This window comes from Sander lucioperca, chromosome 6, assembly GCF_008315115.2.
Source record: "Sander lucioperca isolate FBNREF2018 chromosome 6, SLUC_FBN_1.2, whole genome shotgun sequence".
Classification (NCBI taxonomy): domain Eukaryota; kingdom Metazoa; phylum Chordata; class Actinopteri; order Perciformes; family Percidae; genus Sander; species Sander lucioperca.
The window spans coordinates 38,025,332-38,046,771 of record NC_050178.1 but is presented as its reverse complement, the minus strand read 5'-3'; the positions used below and the strand labels follow the sequence as shown (position 1 = coordinate 38,046,771).

General features: G+C 42.7%; 1 protein-coding gene across 10 annotated transcripts in view; it reads left to right on the top strand.

Moving 5' to 3' along the window:
* The window catches only part of magi1b (membrane associated guanylate kinase, WW and PDZ domain containing 1b), a 155,863-nt gene that overhangs the window by 78,449 nt on the left and 55,974 nt on the right, over positions 1 to 21,440 (top strand). For 9 of the 10 annotated variants that reach the window (XM_036001808.1, XM_031278002.2, XM_036001807.1 and 6 more), the window contains exon 2: positions 578 to 694. In XM_036001808.1, coding sequence (XP_035857701.1) covers positions 578 to 694 — 117 coding nt within the window. Of the gene's footprint in view, positions 1 to 577; positions 695 to 8,799; positions 9,131 to 21,440 lie in introns of those variants that run through there. The other variant, XM_036001810.1, reaches the window with a different exon arrangement.

Here is a 21,440-nt window from a genome sequence, read left to right as displayed (position 1 = left end):
TCATCAGATAAATTCCCTAATTTTTCTATTCGTGTGACTCTTTTTCTGTTATGTTGTCATACTGTTTGTGCTGTTTTTGCACACGCATAGCTCTGCCTGTAATATGGACACAAACTGTAATGGCCACAAACAGACACACATTCTGAATCAATCACACCCACATACGGACACTTTCCAGCCGCGCTGCCCTTCAGTAGCCTAATGTGTGTCTGAGGTCCAGATGGCGTAGCGGTAGGAGGGCTGATTCACAGTGCTAGCCAAAGTGCTAGCAGTCCTAGGTTTTTGGCTAGCCACGGCTGGTTGGAGAAGGAGAGTCTGCAGCCAGCTACCCCGCTGAGTGACAATGGCAAGTGTACAATTCATGGCTATGCACTCAGCATCTAGCCTTGCTGTGGTTGCAGGGTACAATTGTGTATTTCTTTTTGTTGCAGCCAAACTGTGTGGCCGTTTGACACTTCACTGTGAATTATAACAGCGTCATTTTGACTCTTGTGATGTTCTCATGTCTGCTTGCCTTATTTTGTTGTTGTTTTGATGCAGTTATCACATGCTTTCCTGTTTGTGCTCGCAATGACAGGAAGTAAGCTGAACAAGGACCTGAAGCATTATCTGAGCCAGCGCTTCCAGAAATCCTCGCCTGACCACGAACTGCAGCAGACTATCCGAGACAACCTCTACCGTCACGCCGTGCCTTGTGAGTCCATGACCCTCTTACACCTTACTCTATCATTCCTTTTTCTCATGTTTTTTTATCCGCTGCTCGACTGTCTTCTCTATGTCCTGGCATTTATATGAGCCATTCTTTCAGTTCCTGATGATACGCAGCCTTTGACACACTTTGTTTGTGTGAGTTCCCACAGAACATCGTCGTGGCTCCAAAGATTGTCATTTATTTTGTGAACTTCCTCATGAAAAACAAAAAAAAAACCCTGAGGTGACTGAGGTCAGTGTCTCAGCTCCATGCATGATCAGTTTTAGATCTATGTAATGATTGTGAGTATAGCTGCCTCAGACAGACACATTGGATGGTTATCTAATTAAGCCTGCTTATTTCAGTCTAATCCAAGCATGGTTCCACTTGCCTTTTGACCAATATTGGCCGTGCAGTTAGCCTAGGCTGATTACTTCATACCCTCCTTGGAACTAACCTCATGTTGATTGGTTTTATCACACATCATCCCTCTTCATGCCAAAATGGAGTTCTCAGCCTGCCTCTCAAGCTGATAACATTCAGTCAACACAGTGTAAGCTTTACTAATATTGTCTGATGCGTTAGAGGTTTGTCTGGTGACTCTACAGTGAATAGGCTAGTATCTCATGTCCACGGGATCAATACCACAATAGGCTTCATCCAAGTCCCCTCACCCTCTATCACTAACCAGTATCTCCTCTGCCAGAACTGGCTGTGTAATCCAGGAAACAGGCTTGTGTCTTTGACTTTTTTTCCCGCCTGACTGTCAATATAGCAAAGATCTAAAGGCACATTTGTCTGTTGATGCCACATATTTCTCTTGTAACTGCTGCTGCTCAAAAGCTGAAGTAGATATTTGAGGTGTTTTCTTCCCTACTATGAAAAACAACCATTGAAGATGCTATTGGTGCTAAGGATCTGGCATGAACATAATAGTAGAGTGATGAAAGTGGTAACTGTGCAACCCCTTCTGTGTGTGGGGGGCCTGATGAATCATGCTGCATGATGCCAATCTTATGTTGTTATTCCTGATTTGCATATAACACAGAAATCAGCTGCATGGACCAATCAAAGCCAGGCTCATAATTGTCATGATACCTGACCTGGAAATCCCTGCTGACTTTAGACACAGCATGCCTCACTAATGAAGAGGGAGAGAGAGGGGGGAAAAGAGGGGAAGAGACAAGACAAGTAGATAAAAAGGTGCAACTGCAGAAATGACTGGGCTGTATGCAAGTTTCATGCATCATTTTATTTTTCTCTACTTCCTTTGCACCACTTCAATATTTACCTAAATGGTTCTCATCTGTTGGCTTTTTAATTAGTTTATTCATGGCCCTCTCACGCAAATTACAATGTTGTTTTCAGGAGGCTTGTTTAAGGGACTTTATCTGCGTTACCTCCACTGCTATATGTCAGCCAGACACTGGTGGAGGGTGGGGGTCTTACCATAACGACCATTTTAATCCCTGAGTGGTCTGTGGCACACCAGTAAAAATCCTGGTATTGTTAGCAGTAAATAAAGCATGAAGGTGTTCCCCAGGCCATGTGTTTTATGGGACTGTAAAGTTTTTGTTGTCTTGCACTCGTAGAGTGTGAGACTCACACCGGAATATTAAATTTACAAATAATTAGCTGCAGTTTAATTTCTTTTCCTTTTGTGTTATGGGAAAACATGTTACAGTAGGCACTGAGTCTATGAATAAGTACTCCCTTTTGCCCTTCAGTCCCAGAATAATACAAGACAAACACAGCCATTGTATAGTAAAGCATATGTTTATTTATGTAGTGTAAATTCATAAGTGAGATGGATTTGCTGTGACTATTTTGGCCTGTGATTGTGAAAGGTCAGTGTGGGTCCATGTTGACGTATGTCCAAAGGTTGTTCAAAGCACTGTCCATGAGCATGTGTAGGTGTAGGTGTGAATAATGCACAGTAAGCACGTGGAGAAACAGATGGAGAAGTGTGTCTGTGGTTGTTGGGGCTTTTCCTGCCTCTATCATCCCTCTATTTAAGTCCCAATCTGTTTTTATTTTTATTTTAGGAATTTCAACCAAACTCATAATTGGTGAGTTTGACTAAATTATGGAAAATAAGATTTTGTGCATTACTCAACTGGTCGTAATTGAAAACACAAAATAATGGCCAACATTTTCCTATTTACATGTTGTGATTTGTATAGCCACAGTGTGTACAAATAACAAGGTCACATGAGACACAGTCATCTTCTAACCGTATACAAACTGGGAACTATATTCTCAGAAGGCGAAGCACTAATTCTGCTACTTGGGCGGAGTGATTTGCACGCAGCACCTGAGAAGCGCCGTGGTGAGGAGCAGAGAGTAACAACGGTGCTTTTCAGGAGTTTCGCTAAACACTTCGCCTTCTGAGAATATAGTTCCCAGTTTGTATACGGTTAGAAGATGGCTGTGTCTCATGTGACCTTGTTATTTGTACACGCTGTGACTATACAAATCACAACATGTAAATAGGAAAATGTTGGCGTTATTTTGTCACTTATTGGGAGCAGTAGGCTAGATGGAGCCGGTTACCTCCAGCATCTGTGCTAAACTAGGCTAGCAGTGGGTGCGCCAGCAAGAGTTACGACACGCACGGAGATGAGAAGGGTATGTATGGACTTATCTAACTCTGGGGGATACGGTGAATAAGCTAAAGTCCCAATAAGTCGGCGTGTTCCTTTAAACCGATCACAATTGTCTTGTGGCGGTGCTAAGGTCTGCGGTGGCTCTGCAAAATGGTCTTTGGAAGGAACTTGTTTTGGTGGAACATTTCTGCCATTTAAAAAAATATCTGTCAAATGAATTTAAAAAATGCGGTGGCTATTGATTAAATCGATTAAAAATGGGTTAGTTAGTTTGTGCAGGACATGGGATACCGTGTCCCGCAAGTGACAATTCTCTCTGCCCAATCAGTGGTCTGCAGTGTTTGACTTCACCCTCTACAGTAGTATCGGCTCAGCTCGCTTGGAACCTAGACGGAGGTGATACTAAAATAAGTACCAGGTACTATCCGTACCATGCAGTGGAATAGAGGCATAATACTTGTGGAGGTTCATGCTACCCCCTTATCGTAGCCGTATCATAGCACAAGTACTTAACGCTTTGCTACAGCGCAGTTTACGGTATAGTTAATTGCAATTAAAAAAAATTACAATGAGGAATTATATTTACACACAGTGGAAGGAAAAAGTAGCTAACATAAACTATAGAAAGAGTTGGAGAAATCCCTAACACAATGTAAAACTACTTTGGAGAATCAGTATGTATAAAGCAGTGAAGTTCACCAGACCTCTAGACCTTCAGTTGTACAAGTTCCATGAAGTTGGTTGTAAACTTAAACTTGTCTCCTCTCTCACATCTCCAAAAAGTCAGTTGTTTCCCATAACACTGTTAAGATTTGAAGCACAACACTCTGACTCTCACCCTCCCCCATCTGCTGAGGCGTCCGTCGGCTTCCCTTGTGGTCACCCCTTCCGCACGTTCAGCATTCCCAATCTCCCATTATCCCGACCAACCCGCCACCCCCCTCTGTCCTGCTCTCATTCCTGACCCCCCTCAACTCATGACACAGCTGCCTCCCCTACTCTCACTGCCACCGCTGCTCCCTCACTCCCTCTGTATCACTCTGTTTATCTCATTTTTCCTGCCGGTTGACTGCCGGAGCAGTGGCAAGAAGAAGAAGAGACTTGTACCTGATTTTAAAGCTCAGCATTGTGTCTACGAGCCTTGAAAAGGGAGCTCTGGTCTCTCCTGCATCTAGGCAAGTAGAATTATTGTCTGCTGTAATTGTTGTAATGCTGATGGTTTGGTATTCGTTTCTCAAATGAGCGAGGGTCTGCAGAGGGTGTGCATGTGTGATGAATTGCGGGGCTAGCAGCACAGACGATCTGACGACCCGTATATAGGCTAAGAGGACGCCTCGGAGGGAGGTGTGGGCTGAAGCCACGGGGATGGAGATGGGGGTGGGGTGGAGTTTGGGTGTGGGAGGGGGGGAAGAAGGGGGGGATGGGTGGAAAGGAGAGAGAAGGAGAGAGAGAGAGAGAGAGAGAGAGAGAGAGGGAAGGGAGAAATGCAAAAGCACTCTGACACACTCAAATCAATGCCGGCTCTAGCTAGCCAGTCAAGCTAACGTAAACATATACGTACGCATCTATCACTTGTGTTTGTATGGGACTTCACTGTGCTATTCGAGTTGGGCATGTTTGTGCCTGTGTGTGTGTCCCTACAGTTGATACAAAAGCAGCATTTCTGGTTCTGGTTTGGTTGCATCCACAGATGCAATCACATTGTGTCACCTGAACAAAAGAAATGCCCTCACTCACTGTGCCATTTCTAAACACCAGAAGGTAGTAAATCAAGATGGAAAAAATAAAGCTCAAGGAAGATTTAGAAGTAAACTTGAGACTCTTTTGGCTTTGTTGACATTTATCAGGTAGGAAGAGGATGTATGTCAGTCAATACTCAGTGTTCGCTGTTTGACATGCATTACGCAATTACGGGATGTCGTTTTTGTCAAGGCCTAGGTAAGCACATTTAGATGTGTCTTTCCAATGACATGTCCTTCCTGTTATACCAGTTCTCAGTTGAATTACACGATCACAAAGGAAAGTTTACTTTGCCCTGCATTGGACTTCACCCTACAGCTCACGTGATGGCCACAGTTGAATACATTTTTTGTATTAAAACTGTTAATCTACACTCTGGAGTAGTTGGTAAATCCATGGACTGACTCTCTGTTGACCTGAGTGGACACTGTAAAAGTAAGGAGGCACTCTCAGCAACTTTATTAGACTCTTGCTAACTCTAGTTAGGTGACTGATGCACAATGGCATGGACTTGTTTTCCTTCATAAATTGTTGAGCATATATTATTACCTGGTTGCTATTAGCTGGTAGAAACAAATTCTATGTTTATATTTTGTTTAAATTAAAGGAATAGTTTGACATTTTGGGAAATTTGCTTATTCACTTTCTCGGTGAGAGTTAGATGAGAAGATTGACACCTGTCCCATATCTGTCTGTTAAATATTAAGCTAGAGCCAGGAGCTTAGTGAATAAGTGTATTTCACAAATGTTAAACTATTCCTTTGAGGCTCATATATTATTTTTTGTATGTTGGATAGGCTAAGTTAAGTTTACTCAATATACTGTGATATACATTCAGATCTTCTCTTCTATTTTTGCTGTCCTTCCCCTATAAATGTGTTTCAAATCTTTCAAATCCTGTTTACATACATGACCATTGGGGAGGAACTAGAGGCACAACACCATACCAGTATCAGTTTGATGACATTTGGACTAGGGGATCCCAGCGTGCTGTAGGTTGATCAGAGGGAGGCCGTGAAGGAAACAATAGGAGCTGAGTTGATGCTGGTGGTATATTTTTTTTTGCATAGCTCAACAGCATTAGGAAGAGTCAAAGGAATGCTGTCAAACAAAAGAGGGAATAATGGGTGGAGTCCCCCAGATTCATAGCCCCCGCTGCCCCACCCACACCCTTTTTACACAATGTATTGAATGCACACGCTCGATCACTGACACTGTTGCACACAAATGTAGGACGGTAGGCTTGAAGGTAGTTTGAACAAATTAGGCCTTTGCGTCTGTATCGGCAGTATATGACGTGTTTCTAAATATGGATGCTTATTTGTGCTTCTCTTCTGAGTCTGTTTTGACAAATCAGAAATGGTTCCTTTCCATTTATAGAAAGTGCAGCTCATATTAGCCTGTTATAAGAGTTTGCAGATAACGATGCCTTTCTGTCTGACAGTGGCACAATTAACTGTGTATGATGTCATTATATTATATATGCCATCATCAAACTGAAATGGAAGGAGTCTCTGTCTGTATGTCCGTCTTCAATTTCTGTCCTTCAAACTTCAAGGAAGTGCAGCGTCGAGTGCGAACTCTTGAGATCTATGGGTCATAAGGCACCTTTTGGCCGCGGCCAATCAAACCATGTTTGATTTGTGCCAAGATCAACCATCTCCAGAGTTGGGTCAAAGTGCACCCGACCCGCCTCCAAGCTTCTTTTACCTGCCGTGCTGTGTGATGGAAAAGTACTCGCAGCTAAGGTTTTGTTTTTTTTTTATGAAGAATTTATAGGAAATAAATGTGTTTATCCACCATTTTACTGCTGCTCCTTTAACAACTAGTCACAGCCATGGATAAGCCCGCTGCTTTTAAATGTCATCAACTCAAGCACATCATCAGTTAAAGACACACCTTCAAGTGGGTAGCCCTTTTTGGAATGGAGATGCAAATCCCTGCTGTGCTGTCAAACCAAGCCAAGCCAACCCAACCTGTGTGTATGGAAAAGGCCTTTTAGTAGTGCGTTATGTACACACTGTAATGTATTGAGAGGGGACCACTATTAACTGTTACACTGCCGAACGGCATGTTGAGCACAGCATTCTCTCCATCGCTCGCTACAAAACAATTAAGATGGAGAAGACGCAGCGGAGATGCTACATCTCACACACTCAAATATTTCAAGCGTAACTTTATGCTTTTGCTCCTGGAAATAGCCTGTTCCCAAATAGCCAGCTGTTAGCAAATGTTGCGTATACTCTACTACTCCTTCCCTCTGTCCTCATTGCTAGGGGACGCAACTATGTCATGGCAGGTGTATTGCTAAGGACCCAAGGAAGCGGAGTGTGGATTTATTTGGATCAGCAGTTCTCGAGAAAGCTGCAAGCAGCAATACTGGAGGCCAGCAATCGGCCCGTTCCGAAACAAGCATTACTTCAACGGGCACTGTACTAGTAATAATACAATACATACAATTACGTTCAATCCACTACATCAAGTCATCCTGTCCGCTTGGTGAAGATGTCAGCGATGGGTACAGAGAGTCAGATGCCCGACCTTACGCTTAGAAGTGGTGAATTTACAGGTCACAGCAACTTGATACAATATAGTGTCTGGATTTAGTTTGATATTTAGTGTCGGCAAAAAATGTTGTTATATAGTGTAAGCTATTTTATTGAGTTGCCTCTTCTGAGTTGGGCTTTTATTGTGAAGGGTAAAAACAGAAGAAGTGAAGCTAGTGTTATGTGCTGCTGTTGTCAATATGGGCGTTAATAAAAGTTGGCTGTCTTGGTTCACGCTGGTTTGTATTACGGAGCCTCCATGTTTTTATTTTATAACCCTTTGTAACCCTTGGCTTGTTTACTTTATTACGTGAACAACTTTTTCACCCTGAATGTCTCGCTGAACCATGTTAAAAAATCTGGCAGTTGAATAAAGTGTGCTTGATACTGAATAAGGTTACCTTAAAAAAAAAAAAAAGGAACGAATAGTTAAATAATCATATTGAACAGCCAAATCCGATTCGACTGACACAATTTTGAGTCGGGGACAGCCCTAATTGCATTGTGGAACAAAAGTGTCCATCAACACCACACTCAACAATCAAGTAAATGTAGTATGCATACTAACTTACTTCTTACTTTTGTGAGTTTTACATGTAAATACCTGCTTAGAATTAGTATAAAGTATGGATTTGGGACGCATTTAAGGAGTATCTGACAGAAAATGGCACATCACATGCACTGTCGACCTCCCTTTTGACTGCTGCTCTGCTGTTCCCAACCCCCTCCTCTGACCATAAAGCATAACAAAAGAATCCTACACATGCAGAGTTGTCTTTTTTTCTTTACCTTGTACATGCATACATGATGTGTGCCAGTTGGTCAGTTTGACTAAGCATAATCAGATTAGTTTATGTTAAATCTTGTATGAACCCTAAGACCTCCTTGCCTTTAGGATTCTTCCCCTGACTCTTGTCGTCTTCACATTTTGGTCAAGGATGAGTCATCTAGAACTTGTTAAACACCCAGAGCATGTGTATAAGTTTTTGTGTACAATCAATGGCTGGGGAAGGGCAAAAAAGAAACTGATTGGAACTGTGAGAAGCAGAAGGTATGTGAGAGAGAGAGAGAGAGAGAGAGAGAGAGAGAGAGAGAGAGAGAGAGAGAGAGAGAGAGAGAGAGAGAGAGAGAGAGAGAGAGAGAGAGAGAGAGAGAGAGAGAGAGAGAGAGAGAGAGAGAGAGAGAGAGAGGCGCCTGAGAGACGGGAGTCAGTGGGGCTCAGTCAGTGAGAGAGAAACAGAAGCCTAACATTTGTGTGTGTGGGTATGAGACGGAGCACACTATAAGCCAATGTGTAGATGCTGCTTAGCGCCCATTAGCTTAGCATCACAAAGCCAAAGCTGGACAGAGGACAGACACACGGGGAGGAGGACGGGGAGGGTGGAAAGGAGAAGGAAAAGTGAATCTGCACTGGGTTTTCTTCCACTCATCCACACCTGATTGGATTTTTTTTTTTTTTTTGCTTCCACTGTCTCCTGTCGATGTGGTGTTGTTCTTTGGACTATAAGGGGAAAGACAAGAAGCCCCTCACAGGCTCCCTAACTGAGGTATTATGTTTTATGATTCATTTTGAGAAGGGATGCTGAGGGTTGCTGTGATTTAATGGTTTGGGGGTTGGGATGGAGAGAGATGGAGAGGCAGGCGGTAAGGATGGCTGTGCATCAGGCGGAAGGCATCAGGAGCAGAGCGAGAGAGACGGAGGCACATCGCTGGCAGTAATGGAGGCTGATGTGTTGTGGTCAAACGGAAGCTGTGTGTGTCTGTCTGCGTCTGTCTGTCTCAGGTATGCGTGTGTCTGTGTGTGTTTATCTGTGCCCCGGTTTGATGCCTGTGTGTGTGTGTTTGTGCAAAGTGTCACTTACCGTGTGTGTGTGTGTGTGTGTGTGTGCCGTATGTGTGTTTGTGGTGGAAGCACTCCAGCTCTGCAATGTCTGTATTAAGGCGATGTGATCTGTTGACATGCTTCATCACATTGGAAGCCATTACCTCCAGCAGCAAACTGCTGCCTGTCTGTTTGTCTGTCTGGAGCTTCCAGGATGCTAAGATTAGCTTCTGCCTCTCCTTCATCCTCCCTCCTTCTTTCTTTCCCTCTCGATCCATCTCGTGTCTGGCTGGACCCCCCCCCCCCCCATCCATCCCTCATCTCTATCCTCACTCTCTCCCTGCCCCTCTAAATGTATCATTTTAAAGCCTCTCTTTTCCATTTCCATGTTGCTGTAGATAGTAGCTTGCCCGTGGTGTTTTTTTTCTGGGTGGAATAAAAAGACAAAGGCCGGCTGCGTGTGTGTGTGCGGGGGGCATTTTCAGGCAGGTTTCTGGCTGATTTAGCTTCACACTGCACTACTGGCCCTTCAGGTTTTTTTTCTTATTCTAATCTCTCTCTCTTCCCTTCCCCCGGTCCTCCGACCTCTGTATGGGAATCATTTAGAGCTGAAAGCATTGCTTATGGAGGGGGGGGGGGGATGGTGAGCATGTCACAGGTCCAGAGAAAGGCCCGTTTTGATCTATTGTGGTGTGTGTATGTGTGAATCGTCTCTTCATTGCAAGCCTCGTTTGGCCAGCCGGAGCAGTAAAAATACCCTCCCCCCGACACAAAACACTCCATCCCAAATGAAAGGCATCCGTTCCAATCATTGAAAAAACATAGCTAAAACTGCCCCCCTTCAACATTTAATTCCCTGCCACCACCACATGGAGAGGGCTGAGATTTTTGTGGTTTGAAGAATCAAGTGGGATGGTTGGGGTGTCCGTAAGGCTGGAGACTGGAACCCCTCCTCCTACCCACAAAACTCAAACGCAAAAAAATAAAAAACATAGCCAGAATGTAGCTACAAATTTGAGGACTGGAAAATGCTGGTATCTGTGGCCTGTGCTTTTGGTTGGATTAACCCTTTACTGGGACAGATGGCTCCATCCCCCTGCAGAGCTGACAAAACCCAGTCAGCTCGTCACCCCGGTTGCATTTGTGTGTGTGTGTGTGTGTCTGTGTTCGTGTGCATGTTTTTCACAAAAAAAAAGAAGGACTGGCAGGCAAGCTGTGGCGAAGATGGTGGATGGATCTGTTTTGGTTTGGGAATATGACGGCAGTCTGCTAGCCCTCCCCTTGTGTTTGTGTTCACGCACATGCATGCAGTCGTGTGTGTCTTGAAAATGATCCATGAAGACATGCCTCAGTATCTTCTTGGAAGATGTGGACTAGCTGGCTAGCTTGACATCAGAGCATGTTAATTGTGGAGATTTAGAGAAATGCTTCTGTAATAGCTTCTGCACAACAGTTGGGTGTATGAATGTTGCCAGATTTTCAAGGCAGGGCCATTACCCATATTGTGTCTCTATTAGAATCTAACAGCTACATACAATATTCTTTACATGGCCACATATTTCCGCAAAGTAGATGTTACAGTAAACCTACACAAACCATGTTTTGCAGATTACACCAGAAAAAAATAGATATGGTTGTATGGTATACACAGCAATGTGTGTTACCTCCATTACAGTCCTCCTGTGTTAACCCTGACAGCCATAAATCGAAAAACCATAAATACCTTGCGGAGTAAAAGTGTTGTATGTATGATATAGTGAGAAACTGTGATAAATTGTGATTTTTGCATAGTTCCATAGTGTGCTTTTTGTGTAGGAAATATAGTAAATGGCATACATGCAATGAGTTTGACTTGGAAGTGAAATGACGACTCTTTGAAAGACATACAGCGGGCTAATTCTATCCACTACTACTGCCTTTAATGTAACACAGTCATCACGTTTTATTTCAAAGAAGCATGATGCAGTGCACGGGGCAATTTCATTTTCACTTAATCTAGGCTATGACTTGGGTAAAACATTTGCTTGCTATATGTTGAGGCACCCATCTTTATTAGAGAGGGAGCCAGAACTGTTAGCGTGCATATCACGTTGGCCCACTGCTCCACCCCTTTGCTCCACTTTGTCACGTGAGATATGCGCAGAGAGTTAATGTGCAGTTCACCTGCATCTTCAATTTATGTCCACAAGTGATGTCAGAAAAGTGCTTGTTTTGCCACTGACATGCTCAGATTGTTATTGTGTCTGACAAAATTATGGAAAGGATCCCTACAGAGGTCAATCTTTTTGTTAAAGAATAAGATCCTTTTTGTTTAACATGAAGCATGAAGCCCCGAAATCACTGTCGCCAAATGCACCAGACTCCATGTCCTGTTTCTGGTTAAACAAAAAGGATCTTTCTCTTTAACCAAAAAGGGCTATCTCTGGAGGGACCCTTTACATAATGTTGTCAGACACTTAGAATAACAATCTGAGCCTGTCAGTGGCAGAAAAAGCAGACATAAATTGACGATGTGCGTTTGCCCTATAGGATTACATTGTAGCCCGCTTACAGCGTTCTTGCTCAACACAGGACCAATTTCACGTAGACACCAATACATGGGAAAAGGGTCCACCCTTTAACCCTCTGGGGTCCGGGGGTGTTTTCACATGGATCAATTTGGCCTGCTCTGATATTGTTGTCAATTTAAACAAATCTAAGCAGTATTTTTTTTTTAAATAATTAGGGAATATTTACACTTACTCTAGCTGGCTTGAGTTGTTGTTCAAAATGAGACGGGTCATCATCAGTGTCACAGTCCTCAGGTTTTGATGAGCTGCTGAAATTATCGCCGCTGTCCAGAATCGTCCGAAGCGTATGTCATACCGGCGTGGCAACTTCCAAAAAAGGTTTACCTTAAAACAAGTGAATTATGCTTCAACCTGCAGGACATTTTATAGTGTGTACTCAGCGGCTCCAACTCTGCTGTGACAGAGTTTTGTGATTTTTATTTTTTTATTTTTATCTAATTCATGTAATTTAAAAAAAAAAAAAAACCACATTATTTGGCAGTGGACACCTTAGAAAGTATAAAAAAAAGGTTTCTGTCAATATTTTTGTCATGCTTGAGTGATAAAATACTAAATCTAAATACATGAGAAATGTATTCTAAACCTGCTGACCCCAGAGGGTTAACTGATATTGGTTTGTTTTATTACACATTACAAACATGTTCATGTTTAAGTTGATTAGTTAAAGGGGAAGTCAAAGTCTGTTTACAGGAGTGTGGAGAAGTGACCTCACCTGCCCTCTGTAACTCATCTCTGTTTGAGCCTAGTGGCTCCAGGCTACAATAGCAGACGCGGGCAAAACACAACCGAATCTTTAACCAAACTGCTGGCAGTTGCGTTGCATCATGGGTAATTTAGGTTTCAAGTTTTGACAAGGAAGAAAAATGCTTGAAGTAAAAAAGACGATATTTCTGGTTCTGCTAGGTACATCAATTTTGAGTCCATCATGAGTCCATCAGTATCAACTCCCGAGTATCAATATGCCATTTTAAGGCTCTGACACACCAACCCGATGGCCGACCGTTGGCAGAAAAGGCAGTCGGACTGATCAGTCGGCTCCCCGAGGTCAAAAAAGTTCCTCGGAACACACTGAAGCGACGCCGACTTGAGCGTACGTTCTGCGCGTGCGCGAGACGTAATACGTCTCCATAACAGCAGGCGGAGCTAATCTGTATTGTCGCCCAAAAAATGAAAACCGGAAATGACGGAACATCTCTCTAGACGGTAAGCTAAAGTTAAACGCTGTCGTCAGCCATTGTTTTCATCAGACAGTGTTGATAGTAGTCAAGAAGGATCGTTGTTGTCATTACTCGCTGAACGGAAGAAAATACGATGGCTAGTAATAAGAAGATACTGGCGTTGACAGCTCCGGTTTTCTCGTGCACTGATTCGCTAGTCAAGGGCTAGCACTCCACCAATCGGATTGGTCATTGAGTCCGACTGTCCGACTGGCCGATTCAACAAGTCAAATTGGGCCAAAATGGATGCCGACGGCTCCTCCGACTGACGACGGCACGGAACACACCGAACAGACTCGAGTCACCGACCTCGCCAGACTGTCCAAGGCCGATAATCGGGTTGGTGTGTCAGCGCCTTAAGGGTTTATATGGGTGATCAGTGGTTGTTAGGAGATATTCATTGATATTATCAGTAGTATACAGTGTATTTAGTGTTATTCTCATTAGTCAACCCCACCTAAAACATTTGAGTCCTGTTTCACTGTATGTAAAATATTAGAGAATCTTCATTAATCTTTAAGTCTGGATTTTGGTATCACTGGTCATTTAAATGAGTGTGGCAGCCAAGAGGAATGAAGCAGCAGTTATGTGGTGTACTTCTGGGTTACATGACATCATCAACATCAGCGCAGCAAAATGGAGTTTGGGCTTTTGGCAGGACACAGTCGGCGGCTTGAGATAAACCACAGTTGTCCTCCAGTCAAACACGAAAGCAGGAGCAGTTTTGCCCGGCCACACAGGCAGTCGTCACACATGCCAAATGTACTGGAGACAGAGAAAGCACGAATGAGCAGATCAGAGGCTGGGTGGAGGAGTCTGTGGTATTAACTTCCTTAAGATTCTTTGTATAAAAGTAAGAGTATATGAATAGTGGCTTAAAGATTAAAAAAAGAGCTGCTAGTGTTACAGAAAGGAAAGAGTGAAGTGGAGGACTGAAAGATTCAGAACAGAGAGATGGAGTGGAGGGCAGCAGAGGGAGTGAGTACCACAAGTTGCCTGCGCTATCCACTGGGTCATGCTCACGAAAATTTTAATCAAACTTTGCAGATAACAGCTTCTTCTCTAACCTAGCACATACATTTAACTCTGTCAATGATTCATGTGTCTTGTGAAGTCAAATGTCAGAGTTTGTGAGCTATTGTTTCCATGGCAGTCGGAAACTAGTTAAAATGCACTCTTTCAAATAACTCCTGTCCTGTATGACCTGCATGGCAGCACACAAGCCGAATAAGAATAGCTAGGCCTATTAATAGAACAATTATGATAATGAATCATGCCAAACACATTTATGATGGCCTACTTTTCACTCATGGCGCTGATCAGTTCACCATGGTGAGTATGCTGAAAACAATAATCGTTCACGTTGTTTTGTTTACATGTTATTTTCAGTCCTGAATTTCCAATTGCCTAAGAAATGAACCCACAGTACTCTGAATTATGGGTGTTTTCCATCTTACAATGCATGTTGCTTCTCTGAACCCTCTGACTTTTGAAGACAATCTGTATCTAGGTCATACTGAAGTCTGTGTATCTGTTGGTGTAGTGTGGGCATACTCTAAAGGCCCGACTGTCTGGATTATTTGTTGTTTGAGAGACTGTAAAGTTTTTGGTTACATTATTTGTATTTTGAGTCCCAGTGTGTCTGAAATTATCAAAATCTACACGCCAACTTCATAATTATCTTAGTCTTCCTGGCCTATGTAGACATGTTTTTAAAAAACAGAGCTTTTAGGCACATCTTAAATGTCACAATGTTTGGGTAGGTATTTTTTCTTAAAACTAACTAACTTGTTTGGTCAAGTCGCCTTCCTTCTTTATGTTAAGTAATTCCAGGTTCAGCAACAGGGCACAGAGTACCTAATCTTTAGTGGTGCATGATGAGGAATAAAGTAAGTGTAGTTTGCCATGACAATTAGATTCCACAACAGTCATTTAAATGCCTCCAAGAATTTTGAGACTACTAGTAACCTGTCATAAACATTATTATACTGGATAAATGCTGCCAAAACATACTAATTCCATGCACAGAAATAGCTGCAGAGTGCACAATATTGCAAAGTATACAGGAACCATACAGGGTGGCATTCAGGGCATGTGTGCATTAACCCAATTGGTCTTGTTTGATGCTGTTATGTCATCAGCAGTAACACACTGACATGTGTGAGGCGGCCAGTGTCATTGGTGTAGAGTAGGGGAACATTGATTGCTGTCAGTTTTAGGCAAAGAGATTTTCGAGATAAATCCAAGTTAGTTATAAACATATTTTATTTATAGTTTCCTTTACTCCTTGGTATGGTTGTTCTTACCAATCAGTTTACTATCCATGTTCTCAGACAACAGTGTTTCCGTTTTATACATTTTGCAGCGGCAGCCCGCTGTCTGTTCACATGTTCTTTGCTCGTGGATATTTAAAACTTGGTTTTTGGTGGAGTGATATTTCAGTGGTGCTCCCCTCAAGGTCTTTGGAGCCCTAGGGTCAGGGCACGGTCCTCCTACTAGTTTGTTTAGCAAACAAAGAGTTAGCATGTTTTTACCACAGTGCTGTGACAGTTTTCACTGTCTGAAGAGTGACATTCAAGGATATTTGGACACATTCACCTGGATCTCTATTTCATTTGGTAGAACCAGCATATAGTCATGTTCACTCTTCTTTCTCTAAAGCTGTGTGGCTGTTTTGGAGTCCGCAAAAAGAGAAGGAAACCTGGTACTAATATGAAAGAAGTACTACAGTCTGGTTCACTTGCACCTTTCAAACTCCAAAAAGTGGTGAGATTTAAGCAAGATGAAAATGCCAATCTACGCCACCAAACTGGATCCAATGAAGATGTCAAACGAGACGACTCCCTGGCTCCCAGCTATAAACCCAAAGTCGTCGAAGGAGTCAAGCCCAACGTTGTCCTTGTGGAGGGAATCAAATGTAGGTCACAACTTAAATGCAAGGCCAGGCCTGGGGAATATGTGGGCCCAGGGTGCTCTTTTGCTCTGGGGAAACGCAAGCGTAGGAAATAAACAGATTTTTCACACATGGTTATTTTTAGGAGCTGGGTTGTGGCTGTGTGCATGCCTGTACAGCCTCCTTTTACGTTTTCAATGTGTGTTGATGCCATTGCTTTAAAGAAAGACAGCTCATTTTAATATCACGTGTTTTCCTCTGTCATTTAAACTTAGTTGTTGCTAAACTGAGCACATTATCACTGTCGCTGTCATGAACACATGACACTGTCATGACACATGAACCCTAACCCTAACTTGTCATGACAAAAACCGAATGACACTTAGTGACAGAAGCGTTATGTCATAAACGTTTATGACTTGTTTATAATGTTTATGACACGTTCATGACAGTGTCATGTCACTCTTATGTAGATACCTTCAAGTAAAGTCTAGCCTTATTCTCTTCACATTTCTGTCCTCCTGAAATATCTAGCACAGTTGAAGGGATCATAATTTACCTCTCAGTCTTTCATCGTGTCGTGGAAGATGTTTCAGTGATGCATAACCGAATAATGTAGTCATTTTGGTCTTTTATATAATGTCATTGTACTCTCAGTCCTAATCTTAGTGTCATCCTCTGCCTTCACGAATGTCAACAACCTTAGTCTGAGTCTATCATGCCACTAGAAGGGCAGATGCCCCCTTCGAATAGTCTGACATCAATTAAATATAGATGAGGCGCTTGGATTTGTCTGCCAGTGAGCGTTAGTTGTGCTTGAAAAGGGGAGAGGTGATGATCTTCCATATAATAAGTGCAATAAAGCAATCCATTTTGTTTTACAGTATTTAAATCATGAGGCCTATTTCAGGATGTGTATGTGTTGTTCAGTGTAAGACATACAAAGACTAATGTATCCCCATAAAGGTAGAGTAGCCTAAGAGCCTCACTATTGTTTGGCACTAGCTAGAGAGGTGACCCATGGATACACTGTGCAATGAAAGTAGGAAATGTAGGTTTATGCTTTTATGTAAAGTCTTAGGTGGAGACTGTTTAGGAGAGCTAGTAATATATAATTTATTTTTAAATTTTTTAGTCATCTTGATTCCTAACTAACTGGAATAATTGGCTATTTTCTAGTGATGTTCGCATGTGGCATTCAATATGGCAACTTGAGCAAAAATACAAACCATGATGCTATTGTCCTCATTGTTGTCCTTGAACCAAGATATGAACCTTAAACACCTCAGTTGAGTCAATTCAGTTGAGATGACGGGAAGATGACAGAGACAAGACAATTTGATATTGATCCTCTGTAAGCTGAGTGACAGTGTAGACCAACTGGGAAGACCAAGGTCACAGCGAGGGTTGTGACCAGTTGCTGTCATATATTGATTGTGGTTTGAAAGACATCATGGTGTAACTGGATGCTCTCTGTAGTTGATTAGCCCAATCCTGAGATACTGTGTGGGAGGCATGACGTTTTTTGATTGGCAGTGCCAATTGTTTCATAAAATAACATTAAAATTCAGAATTTTTGTAGCAGTTTTTACCCAGAAACACTACATGTTCAATTCTGATTTAGGTATGATCTAATTAGTGTTTTAAGGTGCATTAATCAATTTTTGACCAGCAAGCGTCAGATAAACTCCAAAACCAACTTGCAGAATCAAAGCACTACAAATATAATCTTTTTGCCAAGTAGTTTTGGCATAAGTGTTAGCAAACAGTTACCCATATACATCCTGAAGACACAGAGCAACATAAGCATGCCACTGGGAACCTTTTTTTAGCTCTGCTATAAATGTAATTTAAAAAAACTCCACGTTTGTGTGTGTGTGTGTGTGTGTGTGTGTGTGTGTGTGTGTGGCCCTGCCGACTGTCCCTTTTACACAGACATCGATTCGGCTCTAAGACTACCTCTGCTGCCATATTAACGGCGAAACACCTCTGTACTCCCATTCCGTGTTTATACCTTTGCTTTTATACAGAATGGCACAACATTCTCGCCTTGAACAGGCTGTGTTAAAGCAGGCTAGAAATTAGAAAAGAGACCGGTTAAAAACTGCAAAATGCTTTTAACACAAATTTCAACTATAGAAATCAAAAGCAGGATCAGCGATAACCCCAGGTAAGATCCTCAGTACTCCATTCAATCCACACTGAGAAACGTGATATTCCTTCTTTCTTCAGCAGAAGGGCTGATATCTAGTAGGCCAGTAGCTATTGCTACCACCACTGTGTGTTGGTAGTGGAGATGTTGTTGGGGACCCCGAATTGACTGTGGAGTGTTGAGACCTTGCATTATATAGGGATGTTTGTGGACTAGTTGGAGCAAGAAGCAAACTGGAAGGGTCTAATGAGATGGACAGACTGAATTTTATGTGGCCCATGACTGAGCTGTTCACTATGACTACTGTGAAAGGCACAAATTGTTGGCTCTTACTCTTCTTTAGCACAGGAATGATAGCAGCCTACTTTGACACATTTGGGAATGAAGACCTGGGCAACACCACATATTAAAAATATCCCTAAAGTTAAAGCGTTCACGCCTTGCAAGCTTTGAGAAAATGATTGTTGCCATGATAACTTTTCTAAGTACCCTGTCGCAGCACACCCACAACAATGCTTGGGTTGTTTTGTCACAGTGCTGTGGTCAGTCTGAAAGTGCTCTTACTATCACTGTGTCACTGGAGACTTATTTAAAGCTATTTCCCACTGGCCAATTATCAAATTTGGCCGCAAAAAGGCAGTAATATCTGTTTAATGATGAAATTACATAAACAACACCAGGATGGCAACACTCACAGAAGATAGGGAGAAACAATTGATGATTGATGGTGGTAGTAGTGGTAACGCTGTCCACCATGGTTCCCTTTTGTGGTATGGCTGTGATGTGGTTAGCCCGAACTACAACATGGTTATTTAGGGTTGAGTAACTGTACAGTGCAGAGGTGCTGAACTCTAAGCTGCTCTCCTCGTTATGGGGGTCTAATCTGGTTCACAGCATAGGCAAGACAGTTCTCCCACTGTGGCTGTTGTGTGTGTGTGTGTGTGTGTGTGTGTGTGTGTGTGTGTGTGTGTGTGTGTTGCAGGGGAGATGGGTGCATAAAGCTCCATTAAGTGATTACCCTCCACCCACAGCTCCCGTTTAGGCCTAGACCGTGCCATTTGGTGGCCATGCACCTCCTCCCCATTGTCAATGAGTGTGTGTGTACATGTGTATGTGCTGGTTGGCAGGGGGTGAAACAGCTGCTGATTATAACGAAGGTGTTTCCTTCCCAACCCTTTTTGTACCATCACAAGCCAAAGCATGTTTGTCATTTACATACACACGAGTCACCCCTCTGTGACTGTTGGTATCTGACTCAACCCTTTGCTGGATTGCCAGAGGGAAGAGGTGGCTCAGCATTCTGCCCTTATCAGTGTGAAGGGGAAAGGCAAGAGGATAGACGGAGAGAGAGGGGGACAGAACCAGTTATTGTTTATGGTTATGTAGAGCTCCACACGTTCGAACATGAAACTACTAAAATCGAACTGCAGGTAGCCATCATCTGTGGAAATTTAGTTGGCCAATGCCATTTTTCAGCAACACCCAGCTTCACAGGTATGTAGTCAACCGTCATCCAGTGTGAATACAGATTTTACATAATAGCACTAGTGTTCCAAGTCTCTCGCGCTTTCCCCAAGCAGATATTTTCTGGGGTTTTGAGGGTTCAACAAAACAACATTCTGCTCTGTATCCACCAGTGCTCTAAGTTTTAGGCTGCTGCTTCACTGCAGTTTTAAATCTTAGGTGTTCACATATGCCAAATTAGTATTCTACATACCGTACATGGCAATTTCACAAAATGCTTTTTTTTGTTCAGCTGTAGAGTTATTGCACTCTGGCCCCCCAACTGCCTGTTGCCTCTCTGTAGAGAATCAAGTAATGCTAGACTAATTGGCTTGCTAGTTAACATTCGCAACTGCGCTGACAGCAAACGTGAGCTTTGAATATTGTCCTGTACTGTGTAACGGGGGTGGACAGATCTAATATAAAGTAAAGCCTTCCGACGAATACTCCCTTTGTGAAGAGGCATAATGGTTGGTGTTTGTTGAGGTTTCGCTGCTTTTAGTCCAGTATTGGGTTCATGAAGGGATTGATTGGAAATGCTGTGTATTAGATAAAGAATTTACATTTTACAGGCACAGCACTAAAAAAGGTAACATGTAATGAACATAGTTTCTTTCTTTTTTGTATTCTGTGACACACTTTGTTTAATATTCTTTTAACCAGGAAAGCCTCATTGAGATTAAAAACCCCTGTCCCTTTTTAAGTTAGCCAAAAGGATATACTACTGTGGCAACACGACAGAAAGATGAGTTTTGAGGTTTAATACTATAGGTAAACTAAAGGCAGCTACATACCGGGCCGATAATCGGCCGTCAGACAGTCTGGCGAGGTCAGTGACTCGAGTCTGTTCGGTGTGTTCCGTGCCGTCGTCCGTTGGAGATGCTGTCGGCCTTCATTTTGGCCGACCTGACATGCTCAGTCGGAGACAGGGCAGTCGGGACTCACCCGGAAATGGCGAGTGGGATGACCGTGACTAAGCCTCTCAAAATCTGACGAAAATCTTTTAAACTGACCTTTGTTGATCTGAAATTAAGACAGATTCAGCAACTGCATGGTCTATTTTTTGCTTAAAATGTTTTCAGAAACACGTTTCGGTGAACTATTTTAGTATAATACAAGATCGTATTCTGAATGAGTCGGGTTGAAAAATCCAAAATCTGGAAGCAGCAGCCAGACCCACGTCATCCAATCAGCTGCCGGTTTTCATTTTTTGGGCGACAATACAGATTAGCGCTGCCTGCTGTTATGGAGACGTATTACGTCTCGTCGCTTTGGTGTGTTCCGAGGCACTTTTTTGACCAACTCGGGGAGACTGATCAGTCCAACTGTCTTTTCTGCCGAGGGTCGGCCGTCTGGTTGGTCTGTAACGGCCTTTACAGTAAATTCAGTCGTTGCTTAATAAGTAGGCTATTTGCCTATTGATGCCCAGCCCTTTAAGCAACCAATGTAAACAGTATAATAAGAATACCATCTTATTTAGACTGAGCTCATGTCAGGGTCGTGGCAGTCCATGTGTTTTTCTCACTCTTTTACTTTCTCTTCAATTTTATTCTCTGTCAATAACTCTCCGTTCTTTCCAGCCTTCTCCCACTCTCATTTTTCTTGTGCATGCATCATTTATGTTTTCTCATACGGACCAGGCCTTTGAGTCATACCTCTGTGGTACTTCATATTTCTGACGCGGAATTGAAAAGGGGGTT